At 43.2% G+C, this 16,463-nt stretch overlaps 1 protein-coding gene across 2 annotated transcripts in view; it reads left to right on the plus strand.

Annotated features, from left to right (window-relative positions):
* The window catches only part of ankfn1 (ankyrin repeat and fibronectin type III domain containing 1), a 64,706-nt gene extending 49,445 nt beyond the window's left edge, over window positions 1-15,261 (plus strand). For both annotated transcript variants that reach the window (XM_024285518.2, XM_036217112.1), the window contains 13 exons: window positions 272-362; window positions 3,796-3,903; window positions 5,560-5,659; window positions 6,440-6,572; window positions 6,649-6,765; window positions 7,106-7,321; window positions 7,393-7,559; window positions 8,855-9,026; window positions 9,350-9,518; window positions 9,874-10,040; window positions 11,686-11,911; window positions 12,002-12,188; window positions 12,266-15,261. In XM_024285518.2, coding sequence (XP_024141286.1) covers window positions 272-362; window positions 3,796-3,903; window positions 5,560-5,659; window positions 6,440-6,572; window positions 6,649-6,765; window positions 7,106-7,321; window positions 7,393-7,559; window positions 8,855-9,026; window positions 9,350-9,518; window positions 9,874-10,040; window positions 11,686-11,911; window positions 12,002-12,188; window positions 12,266-13,016 — 2,604 coding nt within the window. In that variant the 3' untranslated portion in view covers window positions 13,017-15,261. The remainder of the gene's footprint in view (window positions 1-271; window positions 363-3,795; window positions 3,904-5,559; window positions 5,660-6,439; window positions 6,573-6,648; window positions 6,766-7,105; window positions 7,322-7,392; window positions 7,560-8,854; window positions 9,027-9,349; window positions 9,519-9,873; window positions 10,041-11,685; window positions 11,912-12,001; window positions 12,189-12,265) is intronic.
* Window positions 15,262-16,463: the final 1,202 nt, after the last annotated feature.

A 16,463-nucleotide genomic window follows, 5' to 3' on the forward strand; every position in this document is an offset into this window, starting at 1 on the left:
ATCCACATTAGATTCAGTGACCTGCTAAGCAAAAATAGGTCATATGAAGTTTTATCCATTTACAAATGACATCATATCTTTTGAAGTAATAAAAGGTGACATTTTAAATGTATGTTGTTAATTCACAATGACCCTTTTTTTTACATTTATAAATCTAATTTATCACCACAAACAGATGAAAAGCTAGATTGTGACTAAGCACCAAACACACAACAAGCTATTATTTCCTACCGTGTTGACAGTTTTCTGACTCATGCCTGATGTGTTCCAGGGGCGGCTCTACTATGTCAGAGTTTCTGCTTACAACATGAAGGGATGGGGCCCCCCTGCCACCTCACTGCCCCCGTCTGCTGCCCCCTCCAGTAAGTTCCTGTCCACATTACCCGTGTAGTCTTATGGAGGTTTGTGCCCCATTTTTCACTCCCTCATTGGACAGGAACATGTTTGGGTTCTGTAGACTCTGCATTCATCTTCTGGAGTGTTAGGAGAGTAAGGGTTGATAGTGTGGACAAAAGACAACGAAAGCACATGTCAGTTTTCAAAAAGGGGTAATTGAGATCCATAAGTGAAGGGTAGAGCACTTAGTAAACAGGAAATTTAAAAAATAGTCTCCAATGGAGGAGTAACAAGACATGAAGTTCTGGTAATCTGGGTTTGAATGTGATCGCAAATCTGAGTTAAAGTAAAAATGCCCAGACTGCCCTCTCCTCAGCCACTTTTTCCAGATTCTCCCTCATCTGGAGAATATAGAGGGCCAGTCAAGAGACATATTCCCTTCAGTATGTCCTGGGTCTACCCCAGAATCTCTGCCCAAGAAGGCATCTGGACCTGAGCCACCTTAGCTGGCTCCTATCTATACAGAGGAGCAGCAAATGTATGACCTTACCTCTAAAGGTGCTTTCACTCAGAACGCGATTCACGCGACAAATTCGCTGCCTGCCGCTTGTCAAAAAATGTGTTCCTGACGCTGTGGCCGCATGTTGGAGGAGCTACCAGGTCTGTCTGTGGATATCTCACTTTAAATGAATGGGAGACACATACGATGTCGAGGAATAAGGTTTATTTATTGTGAAGAGTTCTACAAAAACATCAGTAATCATGTCTTCATGTTTGGGTTCATATGATTGTTATTAAAAGATTTTCCCGGTACAGGGGGCTGTGTCTGTATGACAGCCGCTTCCGCTGTGTTTGTGTGTCTCTGTGGCTGAGCTTGAAGGCTCACTGTTTTGTATTAATCTGAAGGGGGAAATACATTTGGGAGACCTTTTTCTTTAAAGGGGCCCTACCATGGTTTTCTTAAGCCTTTCAGAGTGAACTATATCCATATATATGATCATATATTACATTTGGACCACAAAAGTAAAAAAACAAATTATTCATGAAATATTAGTTATATTTCATGAATTTTTCCCTACCCGTAAGTAAAACGTCTCGATTCCTGAAGCTTCGATTGTCGCTGCGTGCTGCTGCTGTCTGCGTCATGACGTCATCCCAGACAAAATCTGTGTCTCCGATTTATCCCACAAAAATAATACAAACTTCTTCAAAGATGGATGCACATTTAGTAGGTCTGGCCATCGCTAAACTCCCTCACAACACAAACACACGCGGCTTCTGCACGGCTGTGCAGGACCGGGTTTTAGGGTAGCGTCTTAAGGTAGCACCGTGGAAAAACGAACCAACACTTATTTGAGCTGGAATTTATTGAAGACACAACTGGAATATATACGGTATTCTGCATCTAAAATGAACGTTTTTTTTTTCGCTGATTATCACTGGTAAGGGGATAAATAAATGGTTGTGTAAGCCGGGGGGCGGAGCTTGCAGCACAGACTCTTCCTGGAGGTAGATGTTGGCATCGATCTTACGTCAGCAGTTTTCACCAGCTCGTGTTCGTGGGTATGGGAGGGGCTGCTGCAGACAGGGCAGGTTTTTTAGAGGATTACTCTTGAATGCATGAATGGATCAAAATGCCGCTTTGGGGTTCTTTATAATGAGGAATGAACAGTAGAATGCATTTAAAACCTCAAAAAGTGGAATTTTCATGGTGGGGCCCCTTTGATGTCTCAGTGAGGCCTGAGCCGGCAGCCCCTGAACCCCGCAGTGTCACTCTCTGCCGGCATATCGAGCAAGAGAACTCCACTACAGGAGCGAAAGCAGGTAATCTGTCCAGACCCAGCCAGCAAGGCCAAGTGGGCCCCACATGGTTCAAAAGTGGGCAGAGAATGTGGGCCGCAATTGGGTTTGTCCTCAGTCTCCGTGGTGGCCCCAGCTGTGTTTGCCCACATTGGCTTCGCTGCCTAGGGACTGGAGGCCTGGACAGCGACCCTGCTAGCTCTGCTGACTCCTGGGCGGCAGCACTTGCTTGCTTTGCCGGACCCATGGGCAGCGGAACTCGCTACGCTGTCCACCGGGCGACTGGCTAACATAGCCACCTAAGCCAATGTGGGCAAACACAGCTGGGGCCACCACAGAAACTGAAGACAAACCCAATTGGGGCCCACATTCTCTGCCCACTTTTAAACTATATGGGGCCCACTAGGCCTTGCTGGCTGGGGAGTTTATCCCGCCTTCACCCTAAAGCAGCTGGATAACCTCGCAGAACCTGTGGCTCAAACAGGTAAAGGAAAAAAATGAAAGTTCTGGACAAAAACGCTGCTGATTGAGTCTCCTGATTGGCAGATGTGACGCAGCTACCTGTCACACTTCAGGTATTTACATTTTGACCGTGCTGCCCAAAACATCCCTCGCCGCTCAAATCAAGCTGCTGTCAGACCTTCGCACCTCACCTGCGGGCCTTCAGTTTGCCTCAGTGCCTCAGTGCATCCCTGTACCATTGGTTAAAGTTAGAGCTGGCTGCCTCTGCCGCGCAAATCGCGTTTGGTGTGAATGCATGTTAGGGTAGGGGTGTCAAACTCCAGGGCCGCTGTGTCTGCAGGATTTCCAGATATCCAAGTCTTACTCATGACTGATTACCTGGTTCAGGTGTTTCCAGCCAATTTGAACATGGAAAACATGCAGGAATCCGGCCCTCAAGGCCTTGAGTTTGACACATATGGTCAAAGGGATCGCCCAGCCTCCAATTTCAGTCCTATGTATTCAGGACCTCGTTCCTTGGGTCATGATCATGAGTTCATGACCATAGGTGAGCAGTGGAATAAAAGATCGACTGGCAAATCAAGAGCTTTGTTTTCTGGCTCAGCTCTCTTTTTACCACATTTGACCGGCGCAACAAACGCATAGCGACGGACACCACTCCAATTTGTCTGTCAATCTCGCACTCTGATTTTCACTTACTCGTGAACGAGACCCCACAACACTTAAACTCCTCCACCTGGGGAAGGAGCACTCCTCCCACCCAGTGAGGACAAACTGCTCTTTTTGGGTTAGTAACCATGGCTTCAGACTTAGCAGTGCTGACCCTCATCCCTCACTCAGTTACAAACTGCCTCAATGTATGCTGGAAGTTTTGGCTCAATTACACCTACAGGGTAACATCATCTGAAAAATTAAGTCCTGTGATCCCAATGCTAAACCCTTTCCTTCCCCTCGCTATACCTTGAAATGTTTTCAATAAAGATCAGAGATGAGAACAGAATATGTTTTCAACTAACATTAGAAAATAGTGAATACAAAGGGAAAAACAATATGCACAGTCTCTCATAGTTTCAGTGTCACTTTGGATCTAAAAATGCCTTTAAGTCAGCTGCCTTCTGCCTTGTTCTTGTATCCCTAGAGTTGAAGATGCTCTCTAAAGTCTGTACAAGCTGAAATGAATGGGTTTTCTTTGTCCAGATTGGAGAGAGAGTGACGGCCAAAAGCCCAGGAGGCGAGCTCAAATTGAGGCCATGGAGCGTCTGCTGCAGCAGGTCCGAGCCACGCACACACACTACTGCTGTGGAGGTGAGCATCTGTGCTAGAAAAACCATACCCGATCTGTGCACTGTGAAAAACAGAAACTGATTGTCTGATTGTCTGGGTCTGAGCTGCTCATAGCAGTAAACATGAAACTATCTTCAAGGAGGTAAACTAGCTTGAGTTTATTAACTTGTGCTATGGGGTCCAGATGACCCAACCTTTACATTGACTTGTTATCAACCTATGACAAATGTGGATGAAGGTGGACAGGATTTCATGTCTGCCACAGACACTAGTGAAAACCAAAAATCATTGGAAAAAAAACTTCAGTGCATTGTCTTGTGGGGTCCAGATGTCCCCACTCCCACGTCAACATACCTAGCACAAGGGCTACAAGACTGATGAGGCTGAACAAGGAAAATCTAAGGACCTGATTGACTAAGATCCCAAATAAAGAGCACAAAATTGGATGTATACCAATAGGTGGCCCATGTGGTTCATTATGCAGGGCCCTGTGATGGACTGATGAACTGCTTAGGGCAGGGATAGGCATCTCCAAGTCTCAGGGGTTGTGTTCCTGCTTGTTTATCATCAGACCCTGCTCTGGCATGTTCTAATTGGCTTGACTCATCTGAACCAGGAGTAAGTAGGGCTTGGATATCTGGAAATCATCCAGACACAGCTGCCCTCGAGGCCTAGGGTGTTCCCTGTATTTGCCCGCAGTGGCTGGGATAGACTCCACACTCCAGCTTCTTCCCACAGGTGGAAAACATGCTTTATAAGTCATTTGAGGATTGTAATTTGTGAATGTGTATGATTGTGTGGCATTGCTTAGGACTGGCAACCTGTAGGGTGTATTATGCCTTCAACCAACAGTAGCTGGGATAGGCTCCAGCAGCTCTGTAACCCCAAGAATGATTATTTGGGTTTGCCCACACATGTAGGATGTCCACTCAAACTCTGCTCTGTTTATCAGGTTGCATGGAAGGACACAATAGAGCGCACACTTTTCACTTGAACAGCACTAGCGGGCTGCTTCCATACTCCACAGAATTTGGAGGGGTTGAGGAAGTCTCACCTACGTCACCCCTACTTACTCTTATGTGTTGTATAAGCGTTCACTGCAACCTGTCCCTCACAGCATGCCCCTAGAAAAATGTGCATGAACATTTTCACTCTACTGGTTCACTAAACAGTCTATAAACTTGATTTTTCGAATGGGCCACCAGTGTGCCCTCTACAGGTTCACTCATTTTTTTACCATAAAAGCAGTGGTGATTGATGCTGATCCCAGTGACCACCCATTTTTCTCCATCTTGCGTCTCTGTGGCGGCTTGTATTGGGGTGTGACCGTCTTTGCAGCCAGGACAGCAAACTGAACGGCAGCCAGTGTTTGAATCCAATAACAGGCTGGTAACAGGAAACCGGAGATTATGAGACCCGATAATTAGCAGGAACAAAAAAAGACTGCTGTGAAATTGGCAAAGCTAATCTTACATTCACACCAAACATGATTCAGAGTTCAAATTCACTGCTCAATACTTGTCCAACAAACTGTTCAAAAAAATCTGATGTGCTACTGTTAAATGTTTTAGCCTCCTCACTACATTGGCTTTATCACTGTTTATCTCACATACAGTCACTGCTGGATATGTTCAAGAAAATGTTCTCAGCTCCTTCATCGCTTCATCTCCTTCACAGACACCTCCAAGATGCAAAACCACAGCAGGAAGCAGTCGGTTTCCAGGAGCCTGAAACACCTTTTCAACTCCTCCAACAAATTTGTGAAGACACTGAAAAGGTTTGTCCTTCATAGCCTCCAGGAAGCATGAAAAGTGCCCAACTATTCAATATCTAGACTCTTAAGGTCTTATGTCTAAATATAGTATTTGAAGCATGGAAACTACAAGTTCAGATTTTATCAATGCAGTCAAATCAACTCAATTACTGTTCTCTGAAAGCTCTCAAATCTAAATCAGACATTAAGCTCTGGACTCTAGATCATTCTAGACCACGTGCCAAAGTCAAGGCCCGTATTGAAAGTCATTTAAGATTTAAGTTGATTTATTCTGGAATAATATTCCTGCCTTTTTATATTCATAGTAATGTTAAAAAGTTACATTTTTAAAAAATTAGCTTTAGCGCGTTCAGTAAATGTTTTGATGAGTTTTGGATTTTGCCCCCCTGTGTGATTAAGTTTGACACCCCTGTTCTAGATCAATCTTTATTTTTTTCATTTTGTTGTTGATTTGCTGTTAAGTTTGCATCTTGGTTCTATCCCAACCGGGTTTGAACTTTAACTGAAGACAGATTGATTCACAGTAGTCTGCTTTTAGGTGCAGATCATATCATTAGTTCTCCACCTCAGTGCTTGACAGATATTGGTTCTGGTTCAAATCCCAGCTAGGACTCTAATACAATCAACAGCTTCTGAATGATATTGACCCAGGTTTTACTAATGTCTTGCAAGCCCCATTTATTGACATGCTAAGGACTGGCTGACCTGTTTGACATGAATGTATAACGTTTGACTTGTTGGGGCTTCTCAGTCAATCTTTGGACTGTACCATTCTGTGTGCAGAGGGATCTACCTGGCGGCTGTATTTTACCACAAGGACAGCTTACTGGTGACGCCTGAGGACCAGATTCCCATTGTGGAGGTGGATGACTCCTACAGCAGCTCTCTTATGCAGGACTTTCTTTGGTTCACAAAGGTTTGTCTGCTGGTCCTCACATCACCTTGCCTTCTTCTGCAGCAAGTTCCAACTCTTTTGGGTTGTGTGTGTGCAGCTGTCCTGCATGTGGGAGGATGTGCGATGGCTCAGACAGAGCATGTCCGTGTCCATGTCTTCATCGTCCACACTGCAGGCCCGACATAAGATGCTCAGTGCCGCCAGCCAGATGCAGGTCAGTATATTAAAAGTTCAAATAGAATCCAGTAGGAGTGGCTGCAGACTCGATGAAAGCCAGTTAAGTCAGTATTTCCCAACCTTGGTCCTCCGGGAACACAGTCCTGGAATTTTTTCCGGTTCAAACACACTTGCTTTGATTGCTACCATTATTAGGCTTCTGCATAGCCTAATGAAGAGCTAAATCAGTTGTGCTCAAGCAGGGAAACATGGAAAACATGCAGGACAATGTTCCCCAAGGACCAGAAACACTGAGTTAAGCAATGCAAAAGACTCTAAAGTGCTCTCATCAACACTTGACTCTAAGTTTGTTCTGTTAACCTTTTCATCCTCCACAGAACCTCCTGGGAACCCATAACTTGGGTCGAGTCCACTTCGAGCCCATCAAGGATCGCCATGGAAATGTGCTGCTGGTGACAATCCGTGACACAGAGACCCAGCACTCACTCCTCAGTGGGAAGTGGATGCAGGTCACTAAGCTGCAAAGTCAAAGGAAGTCTCTGTCTACGCCAGAGGAGCCGTACGCACTCGACATCCTCATCATCACTATGCAGGTGAGAAAAGACACTGACGGTTCCTGCTGCCTTTTGTGTTAGAAGTGATTGATTTAGTCTCGGCTTTGCAGGACATTCTGGCGTACCACCGGCGCAGCTGCCACCGCCTGACGACCGGCCTCTACCTTGGTTATTTGAAGCTCAGCAGCTCTGTGGACCAGATCAAAGTCCTGGTGTCCCAGCGGACCCCCAACATGCTGTGCCACACCCGCATTCGAGACAACCCCAATGTGTCCAGGTTGGTACTTGCAGAAGTGTGTTCCTTTTCTTCAATCCGGGACATCATTGGGAGCCAAGAAGCCAGTTCCTGCTTGCTTATTGTGCTGTTTGTTGCCCTTAAAGGATCAAGTCATAGTAGTTCTGGTTCCGGGAAGGGAGATCATATTGATACTAGTCTTCTTCACCCTGCTCACTTTTGAGAACTTTTGGGTTATATAAATGTGCCCCCATCCAGTTTTATGAAATGTTATGCTTGTAAAGAACAGAAACCATCAGATCTGCACGTCCTATAGCTCTTGTTCGGAACAGGTGCTGTTCTATTGTTTTATTTATTTTCTAATGTCCATCTCTGTTTGGAAGTAGTTTCTTCTTCATAATTATGTTAAAAAGTTACGGTTTTAAAGTTACAAAAATTGGCATTATGCTAGCTTTTTGGACAATTTTGGCAATTACTAACATTTTTTTAGGCTGTTTATAGTTTAGCTAAATGTAACTAACTAGCATGTAGCTAGTTTCAGCTACATGCTAGTTGTTTTGGCTAATTTATGCTTTTTTTTGTTTTTTTTGTGGATATTTTGGAGTTTAGCTCACATTTCAGCTACATGCTAGCTGTTGTGGTAAATTTAGGCTTTTTTTTCGTTTTTCAGGCTGTTTTGGTAGCTTGGATCTTAGATAATATTACAGCTACATGCAAGCTGTTCTTTTTTTTTTTTTTTCTTTTTTAAGGCTGTTTTGGCATTTAGCTAATTTTTCAACTATATACTAGCTGTTTTGGAGTTTAGCTAATATTTCAGCTACATACTAAATGTTTTGGAGTTTAGCTAATATTTCAGCTACATACTAAATGTTTTGGCTAATTTAGGGTTTTTCTTTTCATAAGGATATTTTGAAGTTTAATGATTTTTTCTGCTACATGCTAACTGTTTTGATTTTTTTTAGTTTTTTAGGCTAGTTTGGCACTTAGCTAATACTTTAGCTGGCTATCAGCTTCAGTGTTTTCAACTATTGACATCCGGGTTTTTAGCAATCAATTTCAGCATCTTCAAGTGGCCAAATTCAGCTTTCAGCATTTACACTAGCATCATTTCAGGTAATGCAATATATCTAGTTCATAATTATGTTAAAAGTCATGGTTTGGGAAAAAAAACTGTTTTAGAGCGATCTAAGGCGTGGTTTGGATTTTTGCGAGTTGTGTGATTGAATTAGACACCCCTGCCTTAAGGTATCAAAGGATTGCTTTGATTCCTCAAGAGAGTTATACCATACCAATCACCTACCTCTGCACCTACTTCAGTCCTCTCTGCGTTCCTTCAGGGAAGAGTGGGAGTGGATCCAGATTCTGGCTGCTGCAGGAAGGAAGGGCTGCAGTGAGGATGACAGCAAGGGTGAAAAGCCACCGGCAGAAAGCCACACCCCTTTATTGTGCTATGAACTGCAGACCGCCGTGAAATCCCTAATGAAGCACATGAACCTACCTCTGCACCAGGTAGTGTTACGGACAGTTTGAGTGTGACAGTGTCAACAAGATACTTTATAAACTCTTGGATCATCAGTCTAGTGAAGCAGCTTCATTGTTCAAAGTTTAATTACACTTAATCCTTTTAAAGACCTGGTTAAAATGTCATTAAAAATAAGTTGCATTAAACAATTTAATGTTCTCTTACAACATAAAAGCTACAAAACAGAAGAGTTATAGATGACATGTGATTTCATTTCCTGTGACGTACATATAATAATCATGTTTTTTTTGTCTGTGTGTGCTTGGCTATGTGCACGTGTCTGCACTTGTGTTTACATGCGTGCATGCAGGCCTATCGCTTCCGTCTCTACAGCCAGGAGGTAGTGGAGCTCGGTCACGGTGTCTCCTTCTTGCTGCTGCTTCCACCAGCTGATGATGTTTGCTCTGCACCTGGACAGTCCAACCCATACACTTTCCTGTCAGGGTTCCTCCACCTCCCCCTGCAGATGTTTGAGCTCAGTAAGAACAGACAAACCAGGCTTCCACTTTTTAGACAAGCCCTGTTGATATTTGAACTCTGAGACGTTTAAAGAGCCTCACAGATGAAAATTGTGTTTTTAACATGGTCTTGTAGCAGTTTTCTGATAATAGAGGACATGTGTAAAGAATATAAAGATTAAAATTGCAATTCTGAATATGTATTTATTCATATTGTTGTGAATTAGGAACAGATAAAAAATTCTGTTTTAAAAAAAAGCTCTTTGTGATCTAGAAAATATGCTGGGTGGGCCGCAAACTCCCTGCTCAATAGACAGACATGTTAGCTGAGCTTCAACTGCAGAAAGTGTCTTTCAGCTCTTTTCTTTCCCATCAGTTCATTTCTGCACCTACAAAGAGAGGTTCATCAGTCTGTACTGCCGCCTGTCCTCCGTCCTCGACCTGGACTCACTCATAACCCAGCAAGCGCTTCGAGAGGCCATCACTGATAGCGAGGTGACCACAGCCAAGAACCGTCACCAGCTCATCCTCGACTATATCCAGGTATCAACCCCGAAACAGAGAAAGCAGTCACAGTTCAGCTGACAGAGCTTTGCTGAAAATGGGCTCCTGCAGTTTGAGTTTGAGTCTCAGGGTGTTACCTTTCTGGGTTCAAGAAAGGTCCCGGGTTGCAGTTGAACAAATTAAAGAAAGACGAAAAAAATATGCATGAGCATTTTCACAGTATAGGCCCACTGACTGGTCTATGATCCTAAACTTTCGTGTGGACCAGCTACGTGTCCTGTTCAGGTTTGCCCATTTTTTTGCCACCAGACAGCCCATATGCACCCATAAGGGGAGTTGTGACCAAGACACAAGCAGTCACTGGTTGATCCTGGTACTGATGGCCCCTGCTGTCTCTTTAGCGATTCTGCCCTGATACTCTCTGCCCTGTTTGCGTCTGCAGCACTTGATACATTGGACCAGGCTATACTACTCAGACGACTGGAAAACTGGATGGGTCTTGCTGGGACAGTTTTAAACCAGAAATATTTTATATGAATTACTAACTTCACATTTGAGCCAACTGAAATTACATGTGGAGTGCCCCAAGGCTCCATCCTGGGACCACTTCTATTTAACATCTACATGCTCCCACTGGCCCAGGTTATAAAGAACAACAACATTAGTTACCATAGCTATGCAGATGACACACAGATATATATTAGACTGACACCAGGAGACCGAGGCCCTGTACAGGCTCTTGGTAAATGTATTGAGGACATTAATGACTGGATGTGTCACAACTTACTTCAATTAAACAAAAACAAAACTGAGGTTATTGTTGGACGTCACTACAGAGCTTCAATCTATTCAACTAAAATCTGCCAACCAGGCCAGAAACTTGGGTGTAGTGATGGACACACTTAATTTTTTTGTCGACTTGACTACTTTAACAGGTTTTTTACAAGGCTACCAAAAAGAGGATAGACTTTAAAGTTCTGTTACTGGTTTATAAAGCTTTGAATGGTTTAGCACCAAAATACATGACTGACCTCCTGACCCAGTATGTACCAGCCAGACCTCTCCGGTCATCTGGATCCAGTCTTTTATCAGTTCCTAGAGTCAGAACTAAACATGGAGAAGCTGCATTCAGCTTCTATGCACCACAGATCTGGAATAGACTTCCAGAAAACCTTAGATCTGCTGAAACACTCAGTGTATTTAAATCCAGGTTAAAGACTCACCTGTTCTCAGTTGCATTTGATTAATATGTATTCAAAAGTTTACGTCCGCACTGTTTATCTATGCTTGTTTTAAATGAAAATCTTTTTACTTTCTTTTAATTTTATTTTAATGATCAAATTTTTACCTTTTCTCTTGATTGTTTGTTTTAATGTTTTATGTAAAGCACATTGAATTGTCTCTGTACCTGAAATGTGCTTCTCACGCGGCTGAAAAACTGGGTGGGTCTCACTGGGCCAGTACTAAACTGGTTTAAAACGTACTTAGAAAACAGGAAATATTTTGTGTCAATTGGTAACTTCACTTCTGAGCCAATAGAAATTACATGTGGAGTTCCCCAAGGCTCCATCCTGGGACCACTTCTATTTCTCTAGATTGTTTCTTTTAATGTTTTATGTAAAGCACTTTAAATTGTCTCTGTACATGAAATGTGCTATACAAATAGACTTGCCTTCCCTTGCAGCAGCTGGATGAGATGCGACGTGACCTCAGGTGGCTCACAGACACTCTTCAGTATGCTCGCTACAAGCAGCCCTGTGGCGGTGTACCCATCATGTGCCTGATGGATGCCAAAATTTCAGACAGTGACTCTGATCACCAGACCGACTCCCCCTCCTCCACAATGAACCTCTTGCCCACACCATCTCCATCTCCATCACCGGAACACCGCCGGAGAAAAGCCATCAGTGGTCAGTGTCCTCCCAGAGAGGTGATATAAAAACTGATATCAGTCTAACCTCCACCACACCTGTGACCTCTGTCTAACCTCTGACTGACAGACTCCCAGCATGGTTCTGATGAGGACGGCTCCTCTGAGGTGTTCCTGCCCACAGACAGTGACTATGACTCCAGCGATGCCCTGAGCCCCCGCGACCAGGACCTGCTTTGCTCTCCAGAACTTTCCCACCAGGCCGGTTTCATGCTTGGGGGTAGTGCCCCAGATGTCCTCCAGATCCAGGAGCTGCGGTGAGATGTTCTAAATCAAGTTCTTATCATCTGTCATTCAAATCAAAGTTATTCTAATGACTGCTCCTCTCTTTCAGGTACAGCATCTGCTCATCTACAGAATCCCCCACCTCCACCACAACAAAGGACACCCCCCTTCCCTCTCCATGTCTATCCTCAGACTCCTCCTTCTCTGCGTTCAGTCTGCCTCCACACCCCCCACGGCCCAGAATCCACATGTCCCCATCGCTCCCCTTTTGCCCCAGGTTCTCCAATGATCTCCCCATGTCCCTCCCCTTGTCTGCTTCACTATCTGACACCACCAAGACTTTGGAGAGCCTGTCACTCTCCAAGGAGGGCACCGCCTCAGTGGGACGGCACACCAACCCCCCCACCAAACGCAAGCTGCTCTCCAGGAGCCACCGGAGTCAATATTTCAGTGGCCCCCAGCGCTGGCTCCGGGGCAACAGTGGGGAAAGTCTCACAGGGTCTTTATCAGAGGGTATCTACACCAAACAAACAGAGCCTGACCTCCCACTGTCTGGGGACCCGCCCTCCCCACAGGGCCCTACTTACATCAGCCATGTTTCCTGCATCCTTGAGAACCACAAAAGCCCACAGAAGGAGCCCCGGCCCCTCGTTCATAGGATCTGTGTGGAGCCCTGCTGGGAAAAGAGGAGTAAGAACGAGCTGGTGGACACGGTGGTGGCTGCAGGTGTATCAGTCGTGGTTGGACAGGTGGAGTCTGAAAGGAAAGGGGCAAAGGCAGAGGAAGTCGCCACTCAGGAAATGGACTCGGATGACCAAACCAACTCCCAGATGTCAGAAATTCTTAGCAGCATGCTATAGGTTCATCGTTCGGAAGCAGCAACTACCCTCTGTTGGTTTTCAGAGTCCTTTTGTCACTTTCTGCCCACTTTTGCTTCTTGCACGTCATAGCCAGCAAATCAGCCTTGCTGCTGATGTACAGACATTACATTATTAGTGAGGCTACTGTGTGAAGGGCAATAACCACAATCACATTTGAAGGCTGGTACGTTAAAAGTGCAACCTGTTCATCAACGTACTGTATTGTTTGATAAAACGTATCTACCAAAGTACCCCAAACCCCACAAAAACTCGACACACATAGGCCTGGCGTTCTCTGTTATACGGTTGCTGTACCGGTCCGTCGCCGTGAAGACAGAGCTGAGTTAGGAAGCAAAGTTCTCAATTTACTGGTGGATTTTTGTTCTAGTACTCACCTACGGTCATGAGTTCTGGGTCATGACCCAAAGAACGAGGTCAAGAATATAATACTCAGCTGGTCTGGGAATGCTTTGGGGTCCCCCAGGGGAGTTGGAGGAAGTGGCCGGGGAGAGGGAAGTCTGAGTACCTTTGCTTAGACTGCTGCCCCCACGACCCGGTCCTGGATGAGCGGAAGACGATGGATGGATGGACTTAGGTCAGGATGTTTGGTACTCTGTCCCCCGCAGGATGTCACCACATCGGAACATCATAGAGGAGCTCTGCTTTAGTTTTACTTATCTAACATTATTTAACAACAATCTAAGACACTTTTAGCTAAAGTCATTGCTAGACACAACCATCTGGGCTTTTTGTGGAGGATCATTTGAGTACAGTCAAGTTTAAGTTAATTGAAAAGCTTATAAAGTAAGAAAAGTACACTGCTGAAAAATACAATTAGTTTTTTTCTTATTTTCTTATGTCAGCATAATTTCCATTTGAACCAGGTTTAGGATTAACCCTAACCCCCTTTTATAAAGGCTATATTTTCCAAAGTCCGTCTTTGATATTTCTAATGTTTTTTCACAAAAATAATTAGTATAGAAACGGGACAAATGTTCTTCAGACTCAGAGGATCAAATCTATTCCTTACTACAGAATATAAAATAACGTTCCCTGATTTTACTCCTTCAACTCACAGAATGTACGGCATAGACTGTTACTCAAAAAATATCAAATAATGGAAAACCAGGCATTGCATCTCCCAATAGAAAGTTTGCACTTGGACCTAAAAACAGGCACTGTGTCTTCAGTAAGAATTGAGTCTGTTTCTTTGAGGACTGCTGTACCCACTGTAACCACCAGTGTTTTAACGTCCCCCCTCTGTCCCCATCAGCATAAAGTGAATGTAGTTAGGCTCAGTTTCTTCCTGGTTTGCCATGCTGTGGTCACTTTGGTTTTGCCTTGGAGCACTCGTAGAATCTCTGTTTGGAAGTATTTTTGTATCAGATTTACAGATGAATGTTTTCTGTGTTGTATTTTATATTTTGTTGGCATGATACAGTTTGTTGTTGTGTTTGTTTTTCCCTGGAAATGAGCTTGTTCCTGTTTGTGCCTCGTTGGGGCCCAGCATGGACAGACTTTTGGTCTAATCTGTACCCCCCCAACCATCACACTGGCTGTTTGTTTTTTGTTTGTTGTTATTTTATTTCTTTTCATTATTGCAGTGTTTCTCTGATTAACTTCTTTTTGTTTTTTGACTTTCATGCCATTTTGTGGAAAAGTCTGTCAGCCATGAAGAACTGCTGAATATGCACAAGGTCCTAACATGTATGCAGAGTATTTAAAACTACATATGTTAAATGTTTGCACAAAACAATTATGGAATTAAAAAGCTAATTAAATATTTGATGCAACAGGGCATTAACTGTGGCAGCTTTTATTGTTTATGACTGTGTAAGCATCAGTAAATGTTCTGGAAAGAGCTGTTGATTGAAAAGTACAAAGTATTTTCCAACAAGTTTCATTGTGTTTGAATATGTAACTTTTGGATTGCAGCTTTACTACTACACACGCACTTAATGTTTTCACCAATTTTGGCTTCAGGTATCTGTTGTATGGAATTTTGTGTCATTTTGATTTCATGTGGTAGCTGTGGTGCAGAGGTGGTCGACCACTCACGCTGGTTATGTGGAAGTTTCCTTGAGCACTGAATGCTATGTTGCTCCCAGTGACCTGGTTAGCACCTTGCATGGCAGCTTAGCTTTTACTCTTTACTGTTCTTGTTGATAGAAAAAAATACTAAAATTATATTTGATGAGTGTCTGTAAATCGGTTCAGAGTTTACAAATAAATCCAACACATGTAAGCTCAAGTGTTGTGTTTATTAATTCTGCGTATTGAAGGCTGGAGCACCTCTCTCATCAACTCCCTTGCTTGTTCTCCATTGAATAAAGGTAACATTTTTATCATAAGGGCAATCAACATTTCATTGTTCACCTTTGTTTCTTGACTGTATTTGAATTTTAGGAATTAGTTGGCACTTTTTGGCAAGTTTTTAAATTTTTTTTAACATTTGGTCTAGTTCAGGGGTTCTCAAAGTTTTTGTAACGGAGGGCCAAATTAAGAACTTGACATTAGACTGGGGGCCAATTTTGCTGAAAAAATGGATAAATAGAAAAATACTGTTTTTATTAACTTCAATGATGAAGTATCATGTATACAGTTAAGCATGAGAACAAACCCATCAAGATTTTAAACATTGTTTAACTGCGAAATATCATCATTGTTGGTCAACATCAGACCTGTGTGATGTCTATTTAAGACAATAATGTCAGCAAAACTTATTTACTACAAATAGTCCCCTCAGCTGCTGTCGGAAGTATAGATCTTCTACTTGTCTAGTAGGCCTAATTTTAGTGTGTCAAAGTCAAATATATCCGGCCCTTTAGATCATTTTATTTTATTGTTATTAATAACCCGATGTTATCTTGCCCTTACTTCTAACTTGCATCTTTTTGACAAAATATATTTTTACGGAGAGTAAATATTGAAAGTTATTTAAGGTTTCAGTTGACTTATTCTGGAATAATATTCTTGCCGGTTTTTATCATAATTATGTTAAAAAGTTACGTTTTTAAAGTTTTAAAAATTTAGTTTTAGAGTGTTGAATAAATGTTTATCCTGTTCGGTGTGTTTTGGATTTTGGCCCCCTGTGTGATTGACTTCGACACCCCTGGCCTAACTGCATCATTTGACAGACTTATTTCCTCAAACTTTTTCCTTTGCTCTGGGAAAATGTCAGCTACTTTCAGCATAAATTATTTTACAAACTCTCCGTTTTTGAAGGGCTGCTACGCAAGGTCATTTCCAAAGCCACAACTTTAGCTAGCGTCTTTCATAGCTTCACTGGATTTTGCTATTTTTGTAAACATTATCTGCTGTGCAGCGTAGCCTTGTCTTTGTTGGAGTTTATTGTTGCACTCCTCACCAGTAAATTTGTCGCTCTCCCCCTGAGCACATTCCATCACCATCCACCTCAGTGAAACATAAACACTCACCTGAGCACAG

This window comes from Oryzias melastigma, linkage group LG19 (genome assembly GCF_002922805.2).
Source record: "Oryzias melastigma strain HK-1 linkage group LG19, ASM292280v2, whole genome shotgun sequence".
NCBI classification, from domain to species: Eukaryota; Metazoa; Chordata; class Actinopteri; order Beloniformes; family Adrianichthyidae; genus Oryzias; species Oryzias melastigma.